Source organism: Girardinichthys multiradiatus, chromosome 17 (assembly GCF_021462225.1).
Source record: "Girardinichthys multiradiatus isolate DD_20200921_A chromosome 17, DD_fGirMul_XY1, whole genome shotgun sequence".
In the NCBI taxonomy this organism is placed as follows: Eukaryota; Metazoa; Chordata; class Actinopteri; order Cyprinodontiformes; family Goodeidae; genus Girardinichthys; species Girardinichthys multiradiatus.
Genome location: NC_061809.1, coordinates 9,637,267 through 9,651,333, shown reverse-complemented (window position 1 = coordinate 9,651,333; position 14,067 = coordinate 9,637,267). Strand labels below are relative to the sequence as shown.

Genomic DNA, 14,067 nt, shown 5'->3' with positions numbered 1-14,067 from the left:
GTACGGCTGACTGAACAACACCAGAGCTGAGCTGTAAGTCTGCTTATAGCTGTGCCTATGACAGCCCTCTCACAAATGTGCTTTTTTTTCTGGCATGGTTCATTATGATTCTGCCCATGCCAGGTCAGCCATATCTGACTACTGCCTGTCAGGATAAACTAATTCATTTAAGAATTCTAAATGGAGGAAACTTTAGAGGGGACTCTTAATGGAGTTTCTTAATTAGCCTTTCTCTGCTGAATAAATGGTGTGGTCTCAGTATTCAGAAAATATCAGTTTGTGAAATGTTGAATAATTACTCCATAAGAGCCATCTTTCTAATTTGATGCTTGCAACTGAAATTACACAATCCATTTATTTTAGTGTCACAAAGTGGCAGCTGTTTCCCATTAACTGGACCTTTTCCCTGCCCAGAGTCAGGAACAGTTTTTGCAGAATCCCACTAATATGACTTAATGGCTTGTAATTGCATTACAAAAAAGTTAGAAGAACACATATTATATATACCCTAAATACTTAAAAACTATTGAGGGTTTGAGGTCTGTCTTAACATACTTTTTTCTAAAAGGATGGAGCTGCTGTTAATATAAATAATACCAGAAACAATTAAATCTGATTAAATGTACAGTTGTGATTATTATGCACTGAGAGCAAGAGAAGTGATAAAAGGCCAGCTTGAGCAGAAGAAAAAAACGATCCACAGCAGAAAGTAAGGAAAAGGGAACAATATGTGAGGAAGCAAAGATGGGAAGATCTATCTTAGAAAGCATCTCTCATATCAGACATTACAATCCCTTTATTACCTAAAGATACAGCACCGATTTTAGCTTAGTACAGAAATTATTATCATAATGGTGATGGTACTAAAGAGAAATATGTAACAAAGGGACTGTGAATGTTATTTTGTGTAACGTTTGTGTTTAAACCCAGGTATAGGTTTCCATTAGTATCTAATTACATGAAAATAGGTGTTTCGTTGCCTTAGAATAAACTGTCCAATCAAACTCAAGGTCACCGTCCCTTCCCACCAGCCATATTGCAAAACTATGTTACGAGTAAAGCTCCAAAAATTCAAACTAAAACCTGTCGCTACAACTAACCTTTCTAATTATGTGATATCTGACACCATCATACTCTATGTTGTGCCTGGAAGAATAAGGTAAGGTGTGCAAACTTCACTTATGTGCATTTAGCAAAATATACAGCAAGAAATCAATTAAACACAAACACTAAACCTTTATGTTGATGTGAAACCCTAATGTTTTCCTGTGTTTTAAAGCTGAAACAAAACATCTAAATAAAAATGTATTGAACAGCAGTTCAGTTCTGGTTAGACTTAATTCATTAAATTCAATCCAACAGAATTTAATATATAATTTGAAAAAAAAAGTCCAAACTGAACTGAATCCAATTTATATGTTCAAAATAATAGCAGTCAAACATTCCTAACCAGATCAATCACTGTTTTGTAAAAAAAGGACGCAATTAAAGATAATTTACTAGCAGATGTAGTAGAGTAATAGAAAACCAACAAACCAAACTGTCATGGCATGCATGCTGCTGATTCTGTGTAAACAAATAATAACAGTGTGGAGTTTGAATACTTTTTTTTATGGCACATCATTTTCCTTAGAATAATCTGTAAACCTCCAATGGCCCTTGAGGCTGTCCTTCATACCTAGCAGCCATGTTGTAAAAGGGATTTTACAACAACTGCTACTGTACTTCAGTCAAAAAAGTAGTAATCCTATTGAATACACTGCCTTATTTTCTGTTAAGCTCATTAACAGGTTATGTTTAAGGCACAGGAGTGTGTTGAATGTTTGGGAAAATATTTGGAGTAAGGTACAAAAAAAAAAAAGGTTTAACTTTGTGCATTTCAAATATATATAAGTGTAAATTAACAATGAGGATGGGACTTTTTCAGGGATGTGGATATTACCATTGTAATATAACTGTAAATAAATGTAACAGATGAGAGAGAAGAGCTTTTTATTATTGGTGGCATGGCTCTTTGCCCAGGGCACAACCTTGAGCACAGCCAGAACAAGTTTTCTGTTTCTCTCAGGGTTATATAAGTATGACTGTTCACTCCAGCTGGCTGAAGTTGCTATCTGATTTGCAACTTCTGGTATGGTGTTTAGTAAAGGGCTATTTGGTTTTTTTTAAAGGAATTGGGCGCCTATAATTGTTTCTTGTTCAATATCTAAAATGCCTGATATGGTCAAACCCGGAGAGCAACTATGCTACTCTGCAGAGATTCTTAAAAAGCACCTGTCGAGATTTATGAAATCTCTATTCTACATCATAAATAACAAAAAGTTATTTATAACAGTGTTATTTTGGCATTAGAACCACCTTGGGACACAGAAGCAGGGGCTCACTGCAGGGTGCCATTTAAACAAGAACCACCCCTGAAATTAGATATAGCTTTGAATTTTCCCTAGATTCCTGATTGTATTTAAGGTTCAGTACCCTGATTTTTTCACATTTTGTGATTTTTTTTTCCCTGCATTGTGTTCACGCCCTCTGAGTCAATTATTTGTAGAACAATCTTTAGCCTAAATTACAGCTGCAAGTATTTTGAGGTAGGTTTTTCACAGCATTGCTAATCTAAAGACTGAAATCTTTGCTCATTCTTTATTGCAAAATAGCTAAAGGTAAGACAGATCGGATGGAGATTGGCTTGCAGCAAAAGATTTTAGGTCTTTGACTAGTCCACTGCAAAATAATAATATGCTTTGATCTAAACATTCCATGTCCTGCTCCATTTTTGGATGATGACTGAACAGTGCTCAGTGAGATGTTTTAAGCTGCTTTAAACTTCTTTACAACTTAAAACCTGGCCCTTCAGCTGTGTACCTGTCTTCGTGATGCTGTTTGTTCACAAATGGTCTCCAAACAAGCCTCTGAGGCCTTCTTAGAACAAGCTGGATCAATTTACACAAAGGTGGATTCAAATGTGAAGCCATTAAAGTAAAGAGGCCAAATTAAAAATGCGAGCAACACTTTTCAAATTGTAAGATCAGAAATTCGGTAAACCTTGTAGCCATTTTGTTCCATATCACCAGTATGAACTACTTTGTATTGGTCAAACAGATAGAATCCCAATCAAATACAATAAAAAAAATGTGAAAATATAGTAGTACATTAGGCCTATATTTAAACATGTGGGGAGAACGTAAAGTGTCACATTTTAAGGAAATCAGAGTCTTTAAAGTTAAGGATCTTTTTTGTACCTTTCCATCTAAACTGTCGTTTTCATGTTGGACACTGATCAGGAACGCATCTTACCTAAGCCCACTCCAACAATTAGCCTCCCCGCAAGGAGCGCCTCTTTCCCGGGAGCGGTGCTCAGCACAATCCCCCCGACTGTGAAGAAGAAGCTGGCCAGCAGGATGCACACCCTGCGCCCGAAGAGCCCGTTGAGGAAGCCTCCCAGCAGGGCAGACAGGGCTGCCGCGGCCACGGTGCTCGATATGAGCACCTCCTGCCACAAGGCGCTCAGGTCCAACTCCTTCTTGAGCAGGAGCATGGCCCCGGAGATCACCCCGATATCATATCCGAAAAGAAACCCCCCCAGCGCGGAGAATACGGCCAGGACGTAGACGAAGCCTGGAGTGACATCCTGCTGGAACTGCTTGCGGGCAGCCCGCTCCAAGTCTCTGGTGTTGGTGGAGGCTCCGGCGGCGGCCGGGGCTGATGCCCCCGGGGTGGAGGCTCCGGTGGCGGCGCCCTGGCTGCTGATGCTGCCGCTGGATGGAGCTTTGATGAGGCTGCGCTCGCCTCCGTCGTTGACTTTCTTCCAGCGCTCGCCCATCAGGTTGCTCATACTCCGCAGGGTGTAGTCATGGTCGACCTGCTTTCGCGACATATGGAAGCGCAACACAGAGCAGGGCAGCTGAGTTATCAGTGATGTTTTCTAAAGGAAAAAAGGAACCAAAAACACACTCAATCTGAAAAAAACACACCCCTCAACGTTAAAGTAAATCAAAGTGAATATTTCAAACCGCTTTAAAGGGTAAAATGAGTAAAGTTCTCCCTTTGTGTTGTTTTCGACACCGCTGAACATCTCTGTGGTCCTGATGGGAGAGTTGGAGCGGAGTGGTGAGGAAAGGTGAGATAGGAGGAATGTAGTGGGCTAGTTCGTCACTACAAGCGTAGGCATGACGCAAGGATGTATTGTTTTGGAAACGTGGAGTAAAGACACGGGGTCATTTACGGTCATGATTAAGAATGATGCTTTTCAGCTAGATCAATAAGATTTTATGCTGAAAATAGCAGCTATATTATTAGGTTAGTTAAGCATTATTACATTTCTACTGCAACAATTAGAAACAATTTGAACATTTCTGTTGTTTTTCATTTCCTTTAGACAATAATGGTTTTAATAAATTGCGAGTAATGCTTCTGTAATTCAAAGCAAACAGGTTTCATTCCACTTTCTATCAAACATCAGGCTGCCTTAATTTGTTAAAAATCAGACACCTGCTGCCCCCTACATGACTGATTACGTATCACACATCAAAGTTTCTGTAAGGCTGATCTAACAGGCATATGCTTCTGCCTCTCTGCCTGCTCAGACGCTTTTCTCCTAAGCTCCCTGCTTGCTTGCCTTCTTTTACTCCTAACCTTTTATCTCTTAGTCAAAATTACGGAAATATTGGACTAAAAATACTTCTAACCAGTGACTCCCAAGGATTATTATTATATTTATTTTATTTTTTTTCTAAAGGATTTTGATGTTTTTATAATCGAACTCGAAAGAAGGACAAGTTGACGCCAGCTAATCAGCACAAAATGCCTCCCTTCACCACAGAGGACTTCGACAAACATTTACAGAAATTGGTTGTTTTGGAGATGAAAATCCATCGACTAGAAGTGAATGTGGAGGTGAATATGGGGTACAACGATGATTCAACTCTGCCTGTGATCCCAAACAGTGACAGCCAGCTCAACAACTCAGCCGGCAATCAGAACACTGAGAATAAACCTACCGGCAGATCCTCCTGGCATGTTTTAGGCGCATGCCCAAAAAATCAAGGTGGACGACTCACTGGAAGATCTCAGCAATTAAATAAATTAGAATGGCCAGAATTACAGAGAAATGCCCCCGTTTCTCCTGGGAAAAGGAGACTTCGACAGCGAGCTGCTGTCACAACAACTGATAGGAATGAGACAGCTGGAAATAATGGAATTCCCCTCCAAAACAGATTCGCTTCACTATAGAATGAAAACCAGGAAAATGATCCATCTTCTGAGAACAATAAAAGGTTTGAGAACAACCTTCATTCTAAACAGTCTTCTCCTAAATTGCCAGAGAAAAAGCGCCCCACCAGACCAAGAACCCTAATAGTGGGCAACACAGCTGGGGATGGGATTAAAAACTTCTGCAACAAGAAAAACACAGAAGTTATGATTGGTACCAGTAACGCGGTGTCCGATATCTCAGAGAACATTCTTGCAATCACAGATTGCAGTCTCTAGAAAACCTTATTATACGCTGTGGAGCCATGGATGACGTGGGTAAGAAAAAATCAGAAGGATTGAAGGAGGATTTCACTTGTCTTCTGAATATTGTTGGAGGTCTCAATATCAAAGTGGTTCTCAGCGGACCCTTTGCACAGATTTTCTGTGGAGATAAGGTTTTTTATAGACTTCTGATGATTAATAAGTGGTTGAAAAAAACATGTGCCACCACACCTGTGAACTTCATCGACAACTTTAATAATTTTTGGGAAAAAAGACAACTTTTTAAGCAAGATGGTTTCTGTTTGAACAAACCAGGAGCCAGACTTCTCACATCTAATCTCTTCTATTCAGTAAATAATCCGCCAGCAGCTTCGACCTTCAGCAGAGAACATGGAGTGTCAACAACAATGATAACGCTGCCTCCAACAGCTCCAGCAGAAACAACCGGCCAGTTGGCTGAGAAAGAGAGGTCATCACAAAAGGTCTCCCCGTCGAAATCCACAGGAGAGGTGGACCCCCCCGTTATACCTCCCTCCCCCAAAACCCAGACCCCGACCCAGACTGCACAGAACTCTCCCATATCCCCACTGAGCCCGCTTTTTACTTTACTGGATTCTGATAACATGAAAGGAGCTCTTCAGATCGGGACCCAAATGGCTTTGACATCTTCTCCATTCAACACCCCCCGTGGCCGAGGCCCTGCTACTAAACCAACATCTTCCAAATGCCGCAGACCTCCACCACCTCCTAATCTATCTCCTCCTAATCAGGACCTTCAAATCACTTCTCTGTGATACAGTCTGGGCCCCAGTGGTAACTTTATCAGAAATGAGCATGTCCAGGAAAAACTTGGGCCCCTAATAGGAGATAGTTGTAAAATCTCTGTGCTTATACGTGACAGAAAGAGCAAAGCCAAAACGATAAGAGACAGTAATAAACAATCAAAAAAAGCCATAAACTGTCAGGTACAACCAGACACAGAGTTAATATCAGCAACTAAGTCATATAAACTGGCTTTACTGAACATTAGATCTCGGTCAGGAAAATCATTTTTAATCAATAACTTCATTACTGACCACGATCTTGATGTTATGTTTTTAACAGAAACATGGTTACATGAATTTAATGAAGCTCCAAATCTGATAGAGGCAACGCCTCCGAACTACAATTTCCTTTGTGAGAGCAGACAGCAAAGAACAGGTGGAGGGTGGCCACTTTGTTTAAAGATTTATTTGGGTGTAAAAAAGTATTTCTGGGCAAATTTGACTCTTTTGAATATTTGGCTCTCCAGGTAAAGAGCCCGGTCCGAACCATGTTCTTGAATATTTACAGGCCTCCTAAGTCCAAAACAAACTTTATCAGTGATTTTAAAGAGCTTTTATCTGTGATTTGTGTTTATTATGACTGTTTAATTATTGTGGGAGACTTCAACATTCACATGGACAATCCTGAAGACAGAAGTACAATAGATCTATGTGACACTCTTAGAAATTTTGGTTTGACTCAACATGTTAAAAAGCAAACGCACAAACAGGGACATATTTTAGACTTGATCATCACTAAGGGTCTAAACATTTCCAAGGTGTCTATAGCTGATGTTGCCCTATCTGACCACTTTTCTGTTATTTTTGAAAGCATCATCTGCAATGACTCAGTTTGCCAAAGAGACATGATAAGAAAACACATCTTTAAGGACGGTGCTGCTGAAACTTTTAACCAGATTTACTCTTCTACCTCCACTTTGCCCTGTAACACTGTAGATGAGCTGATAGATAACTTTCATTCTAAAATCTCGAACATCATTGATTCAATTGCTCCAATTAAAGTGAAAGTCGTTTCTGGGAAGAAAATGTCTCCATGGAGAAGTGCTCCACCAGACAGAAGTGAAAAAAAGGAGTGTCGAAAAGCTGAACGCAGGTAGTGAAAGACTGGACTCCAGGTTCACTATATTATCTATAAATAGAGACTATACAGATATAACCTACAACTGAAAAATGCAAGGGAATATTTCTTTTCTGAGATCATCAGCAAAAACATTAACAATGCTCATGCCACGGTCGACAGGTTAACAAACCCTCCTGTAACTATAGCATCTGAACTCCACTCTACCAGGGCCTGCAATGAATTTGCTAAATTCTTTACTGAAAAAAAACAAAAGATCAGAGGGGCAGTCAGCACATCCACATCAACTCCAGTACCAATGCTGGCTTAGCACCAAAATACATAACAGACTTGTCAGTGTATCAACCACCCAGACCTCGCAGGTCTTATGGCTCAAATCTACTCTTCATACCCAGAACCAGAACCAAACATGGAGAAGCAGCTTTTAGTTCTTATGCTCCACTAATCTGGAATAAACTCCAAGAAAACTGTAAAAGCGCTGAAACCCTAAGTTGCTTTAAATCAAGATTAAAAACCTATTTGTTTAGAGTGGCCTTTGACTGTGCCTTCTAAACATTGTTGTTTACGTTTTCAGTCCAATTTTCCTTTCATTTTCTTATCCATCATTCTATTCTCTTTATTTTTATTTTTATTTTTTAATTACCTCTGGTGTTTGATTTTCTGTATCATTGTAATGTTTTTCCTTATGTATAGCGCCTTGAGTGCCTTGTTGCTGAAAAGCGCTATATAAATGAACTTGACTTGACTTGACTTGACATATGAAGCACCCTGCGACCTATCGAGAAACAATAAATAAAGAATTTGTTGGATACATTGTCATGATATTTAATTAAAAATGTGATAAATATAAGAAATAAATAAAAAGGTTTTTTCTTAAATCATTCGAATTTGTCAACAATTAAATACAATTAAATGTTGAATTACGTGAGGATTTACAGTGGTGTGAACAAATATTTACCCCCTAAAAGAAACAAATTATGCCCTCATCTAAAGAAATTCAATATTGTGAGGATCCATCATATCACAGAGAGAGCCATTATCTACAAATGGACTGTACATTGAACAGAGGTAAAACTTTCTAGGATTGGCTGGCCTACCAAAAATACTTCAAGTGTGGATCAGTGATCCATCCAGGTCACAGAAGAACCCAGAACAACATCTAAAGCACTGCAGGCCTCACTTACCTCATTGAATGACGATATTCACGATTCAACAATAAGAAAAAAAACATGCAAAACTGAAATCCATCTGATCCCCTAAGAAAAGCGTAGCCTCAAGCTCCTGATTCATCCTCTCTACCTGACCGCTGGTTTGGGGATGAAAGCCGGAAGTCAAAGCTACCTTGGCCCCTAAAATCGAGCAAAACTCCTTCCAAACTTTAGAGATAAACTGGGGCCCCCTATCCGATAGGATCTCCTTAGGTATCCCGTGTAACCGAAATACATGCTTCACTGGTAGTTTAGCTGTCTCAAGGAAGGATGGTAGCTTGTGTAATGGGATTAGGTGGCAAGCCTTAGAAAATCGATCTATGACAGTAAAAATGGTGGTGATACCCTTGGAAGGAGGGAGATCGGTGACAAAGTCTATGGCTACGTGAGACCAAGGACGTCCCGGACAGGTAAAGGCTGTAATAAACCAGCCAGGGTCTGGTTGCGTGACTTATTACGTGCACAAGTTTGGCAGGTCTGGATGTAAGTCCTAACATCCTCAGAAAGAGAGGGTCACCAGAACGAGCGCCTAATAAGAGCCATAGTGCGACTCACACCAGGGTGACAGGAGAAACTAGCAGAATGGGCCCACTTAATGAGGCGGTAGAAGTTAGTGAATCCCAAAAAGCGTTGCAGCTGTTTCCGGGTGGAGGGAACATATCTTTTCAGGATCTGACTTCACCTGCCCACTCTCAAGGATGTACCCCAAAAAAGAAACTGATGTGGCGTGAAACTCACATTTTCTGCTTTTACAAAGAGACGGTTCTCAAGGAGTCTCTGGAGGACCACTCGTATGTGTTGCTTGTGCTCTTCTAGGGTTCTGGAAAAAATTTAAATGTCATCCAGGTACACAAAAACAAACTGATTCAAACAGTCTCTTAAGACATCATTAATGAGGGATTGGAAAACTGCTGGTGCATTTGTTAGTCCAAAAGGCATGACCAAATACTCAAAATGACCAATGGGGGTTTTGAAAGCTGTTTTCCACTCATCTCCTTCTCTAATTCTAACCAGATGGTAGGCGTTTCTTAGGTTGAGTTTGGAAAAAATGGTGGCTCCTTGAACTGGCTCAAAAGCTGAGGTTAAGAGTGGTAGAGGGTACTTATTCTTAATGGTTATCTGATTTAATCCTCTGTAGTCAATGCAAAGCCTGAGAGTACCATCCTTTTTAGAGACAAAAAAGAATCCTGCCCCTAGTGGAGAAGTGGATGGATGAATTATTCCAGCGGCCAGAGACTCATTAATATATTCTTCCATACATTTTCTCTCAGGGTTAGAAATGTTATAAAGTCTGCCCCCCAGCAAAGCCTCTCCAGGAAGACAGGAAGACACACACACACACACACACACACAGTAGCACGACACAGATTGTGACACAAATGAGTCTGACTCATATGAAGCAAAATAAAGAGAAACTAAATATGTTTCTGTTGAGTTCTATGTACCTATTTATGGAAACTGATTGTGATTGTGTTAGACAAAACAAATTAAGATTTTGAGATGTCCTTAAACCTGATTTAACGTTGAACTATAAAACATGATATACAAGTAAACATAAGAATTAATTCCAGCTTTTACAATACAAACTGACTTCCTTCAATGAAAAATTGGGTTTTCTTCCAGAACTTGGTGAAGTGATAGCAAGTCCAAATACAAAATGATATTCCGCTAACATATTAATTGATGATCTTGTAATCTTACGGTATGTTTTTTTTAAATGGCTGCAAAAGACTCTTCCAATCTCTCTAAATTATTTTAGATCTTCCTTAGTTCTTTGAACTTTCCAATTGCTCTGAGTATTGGCCAATCCAGTGAATGCTGTCAAAAAATATTTTATACTACCAAAGGAAAATCACCTGCTGCACCTAAGAGGCCTTGGCCTTGTTAAGACATTTTGAAACCTTCAATACAACTAATTAAAAGATTTACTTGAATGTACAGTATACATTTAAGCATTTATATATATTTCCTTTATATGTACCTAACATTCCATGCTGGAAAAAAAATATTCCAAAAAAAATACTTAAAATGCCCAAATTATTATAAAAGAAATGCCTATGATAAGTGGATGAAAACTACTGACCTCGTAACTCTCTCACAAAAAATAATCTTTCAGATTCCTTTTGTTTTTTTATTTTTGGCTGTCACTCTTAAATGTTCCAGATAATAAGATAACCCGAGTAAATAAAAAAAAAGTAGTTTTTTCATCAATTATGTCATTAAGAGAAAATACCATGTGTGAGAATGTGAACGCCCCCTCACCCACACCCTCTTGCTGAATCATGAATTTACTCTGATTAACATCTTTCAGAAAGTTCACCTTAACTAGCCACAACCAGGTCTCCCTACCTGACCTGCAGAATCAAAAAACCTCTGAAACAGAACCTATATGGCATAGGCTAAAGGTAGGCTAAAAGATCTCAAAAAGGAATCCATCTCACCCCAATCTAAAGAAATTCAAGAACACATGAAAAAAGTCACTGACATCCATCAGTGAGGAGAGGGTTACAAAGCTATTTTAAGGGCTTTAGGACTCCAGCAAGCTACAATAGGAGCCAATATCCACAAATAGAGAAAACGTGGAACAGTGGTAAACCTTCCTAGGAGTGATCAGCCTACCAAAATTACTCCAAGAGTGTATGGACTACTCATCCAGGAAGTCACAAAAGAACCCAGAACAGCATAAAGCAATGCAGGTCTCATTTAAGGTCAGTGTTCATTATTTAACAATAAGGAAGAGACTGGAAAAAAATTAGGAGAGTTGGGAGAGTTCCAAGGCAAAAATCACTGCTAACCAAATAGAACACAAGGCTATTTATCTGTGACAAAAAACACAAAACCAGAAGAAATCTGTGGAGGCAAGCATTTTTTGCTAAACTATCTAAATACTCCCCCAGTGGGCCCACCATCTGCAGGGGGAACCGCGAGGGACCGGTGCAAAGAGGATTGGGCGGCAGATGAAGGTGGAGACCTCGGTGGCCCGATCCCCGAAAGCTTAGGCTGGCTCTAGGGACGTGGAATGTCACCTTGCTGAGGGGGAAGGAGCCTGAGCTTGCGTGGGAGGTCGAGAGATATCGACTACAAATAGTCGGGCTCACCTCCACGCACAGCGTGGGCTCTGGAACCCATCTTCTCGAGAGGGGCTGGAGTCTCTTCTACTCTGGAATGGCCCGCGGGGAGAGGCGGCGGGCTGGGTTGCGTTTGCTTGTTGCCGCCCAGCTAAGCCGTCTCGTGTTGGAGTTTACCCCAGTGGATGAGAGGGTCGCATCCCTGTGCCTTCGGGTTGGGGACAGGTCTCTGACTGTCATTTCGGCCTACAGGTCGAGCGGTAGTGCGGAGTATCCGGCCTTCTTGGTGTCCCTGTTGGGGGTGCTGGATAGTGCCCCTTGCGGGGACTCCATTATTCTGCTGGGGGACTTCATCGCTCACGTGGGAAACAACAGTGACACCTGGAGAGGTGTGATCGGGAGGAATGGCCTCCCCGATCTGAATCCGAGTGGTGTTTTGTTATTGGACTTCTGTGCTAGTCACGGATTGTCCATAATGAACACCATGTTCAAGCATAAGGGTGTCCATCAGTGCACTTAGCATCAGCACACCCTAGGAAGGAGGTCAATGATGGACTTTGTTGTCGTGTCGTCAGACCTTCGGCCGCATGTTTGGGACACTCGGGTGAAGAGAGGGCCTGAGCTGTCCACTGTTCACCACCCGGTGGTGAGTTGGATCCGCTGGAAGAGGAGATAGCCGGACAGACTTAGCAGGCCCAAGCGCATAGTAAGGGTCTGCTGGGAACGTCTGGCAGAGCCCTCGGCCAGGGATATATTCAACTCCCACCTCCGGGAGAGCTTTGACCAGATTCCGGGGGATGTTGGAGACATAGAGTCCGGTTGGTCCATGTTCTCCACATCTATTGTTGATGATGCCGCCCGTAGCTGCGGCCGTCTACGGTCAACGGTGCCTGTCGTGACTGCAATCCCCAAACCCGGTGGTGGACACCGGCAGTAAGGGACGCTGTCAAGCTGAAGGAGGAGTCCTATTGACTGTGGTTGGCTTGTTGGACTCCTGAGGTGGCTGACGGGTACCGTGAGGCCAAGCGTGCCGCAGCCAAGGCTGTGGCAGAGGCAAAAACCCAGGCCTGGGAGGAGTTCGGTGAGGCCATGGAGAAGGACTACCGGTTGGCCTCGAAGCGATTCACTAAGTCAGACATGTTCCCGGTGCATGTTGGACTCTGGCAGGGCTGCCCTTTGTCACTGGTCCTGTTCATAACTTTTATGGACAGGATTTCTAGGTGCAGCCAAGGGCCGGAGGGGGTCTGGTTTTGGGGACCAGTGCATTTCGTCTCTTCTTTTTGCAGATGACGTGGTCCTGCTAGTCCCCTCTAGCCAAGACCTACAACATGCGCAGGGGCGGTTTGCAGCCAAGTGTGAAGTGGCTGGGATGAAGACCAGCTCCTCCAAGTCCAAGGCCATTGTTCTCAACCGGAAAAGGGTGGCTTGTCCTCTTCAGGTTGGAGGGGTGTTCCTGCCTCAAGTGGAGTAGTTCAAGTATCTCGGGGTCTTGTTCACATGTGAGGGGAGAATGGAGCGAGAGATCGACAGACGGATTGATGCGGCTGCCGCTGTGCCGGTTCGTTGTGGTGAAGAGAGCTGAGCCGAAAAGTGAAGGTCTCGATTTACCGGTCGGTCTACATTCCTACCCTCACCTATGGCCATGAACTTTGGGTCATGACCAAAAGAACGAGATCCCAGATACAAGTGGCTGAAATGAGCTTCCTCCGTAGGGTGGCCGGGCACTCCCTTAGAGATAGGGTGAGGAGCTCGGCCATCCGGGTTGCGCTCGGAGTAGAGCCGCTGCTCCTCCACGTCAAGAGGAGCCAGTTGAGGTGGCTCGGGCATCTATACCGGATGCCTCCTGGACACCTTCCTCGGGAGGTGTTCCAGGCATGTCCAACCGGGAGGAGACCCAGGGGACGCCCCGGACACGCCTGAGGGACAATGTCTCTCAGATGGCCTGGGAATGCCTTGGGCTCCGCCCGGAGGGGCTGGAGGAGGTGTTTGGGGAGAGGGACGTCTGGGTGTCTCTGCTGCGTCTGCTGCCCCCGCGACCCGGTTCCGGATAAAGCGGAAGACGATGAGTACGAGTATCAAAACACATACTGATAAAAGTTTTATTTTAGGTATTACTTGCTTCTTATGTTTTAGATGCTTAGGATTGCTAATATCTAAGTTGACCTACCTTGTAAATTGTTCAGTGAGCTCCACCTCAACCCTCAACAGGTGATTGTGGGGGTGCGTCCTGCATCCGTAGAGGAGGACAGATCGAGAACGAGACCTGCTGTGAGAAGACAGCCTATGACTGGATGCACCATGATCCTATGAAGCCGTAGTGTTTTTCTGCACCAGTAAATGTACTCTGCTAAACTGAGCCTACTCCTGAACCCACTGGCCCCCCACCCACCTGTTCTCCAAACTCACTCTGTCAACTG

The 14,067-nt window shown here is 42.5% G+C and overlaps 1 protein-coding gene across 1 annotated transcript in view; it reads right to left on the bottom strand.

Annotated features, from left to right (window-relative positions):
- Positions 1–4,139, bottom strand: part of LOC124883244 (proton myo-inositol cotransporter-like) — a 129,339-nt gene extending 125,200 nt beyond the window's left edge. The window contains exons 1-2 of the mRNA XM_047390255.1: positions 4,011–4,139; positions 3,295–3,922 (exon numbers count right to left, since the gene is read on the bottom strand). Of these exons, the coding sequence (XP_047246211.1) occupies positions 3,295–3,874 (580 nt within the window). The 5' untranslated portion in view covers positions 3,875–3,922; positions 4,011–4,139. The remainder of the gene's footprint in view (positions 1–3,294; positions 3,923–4,010) is intronic.
- Positions 4,140–14,067: the final 9,928 nt, after the last annotated feature.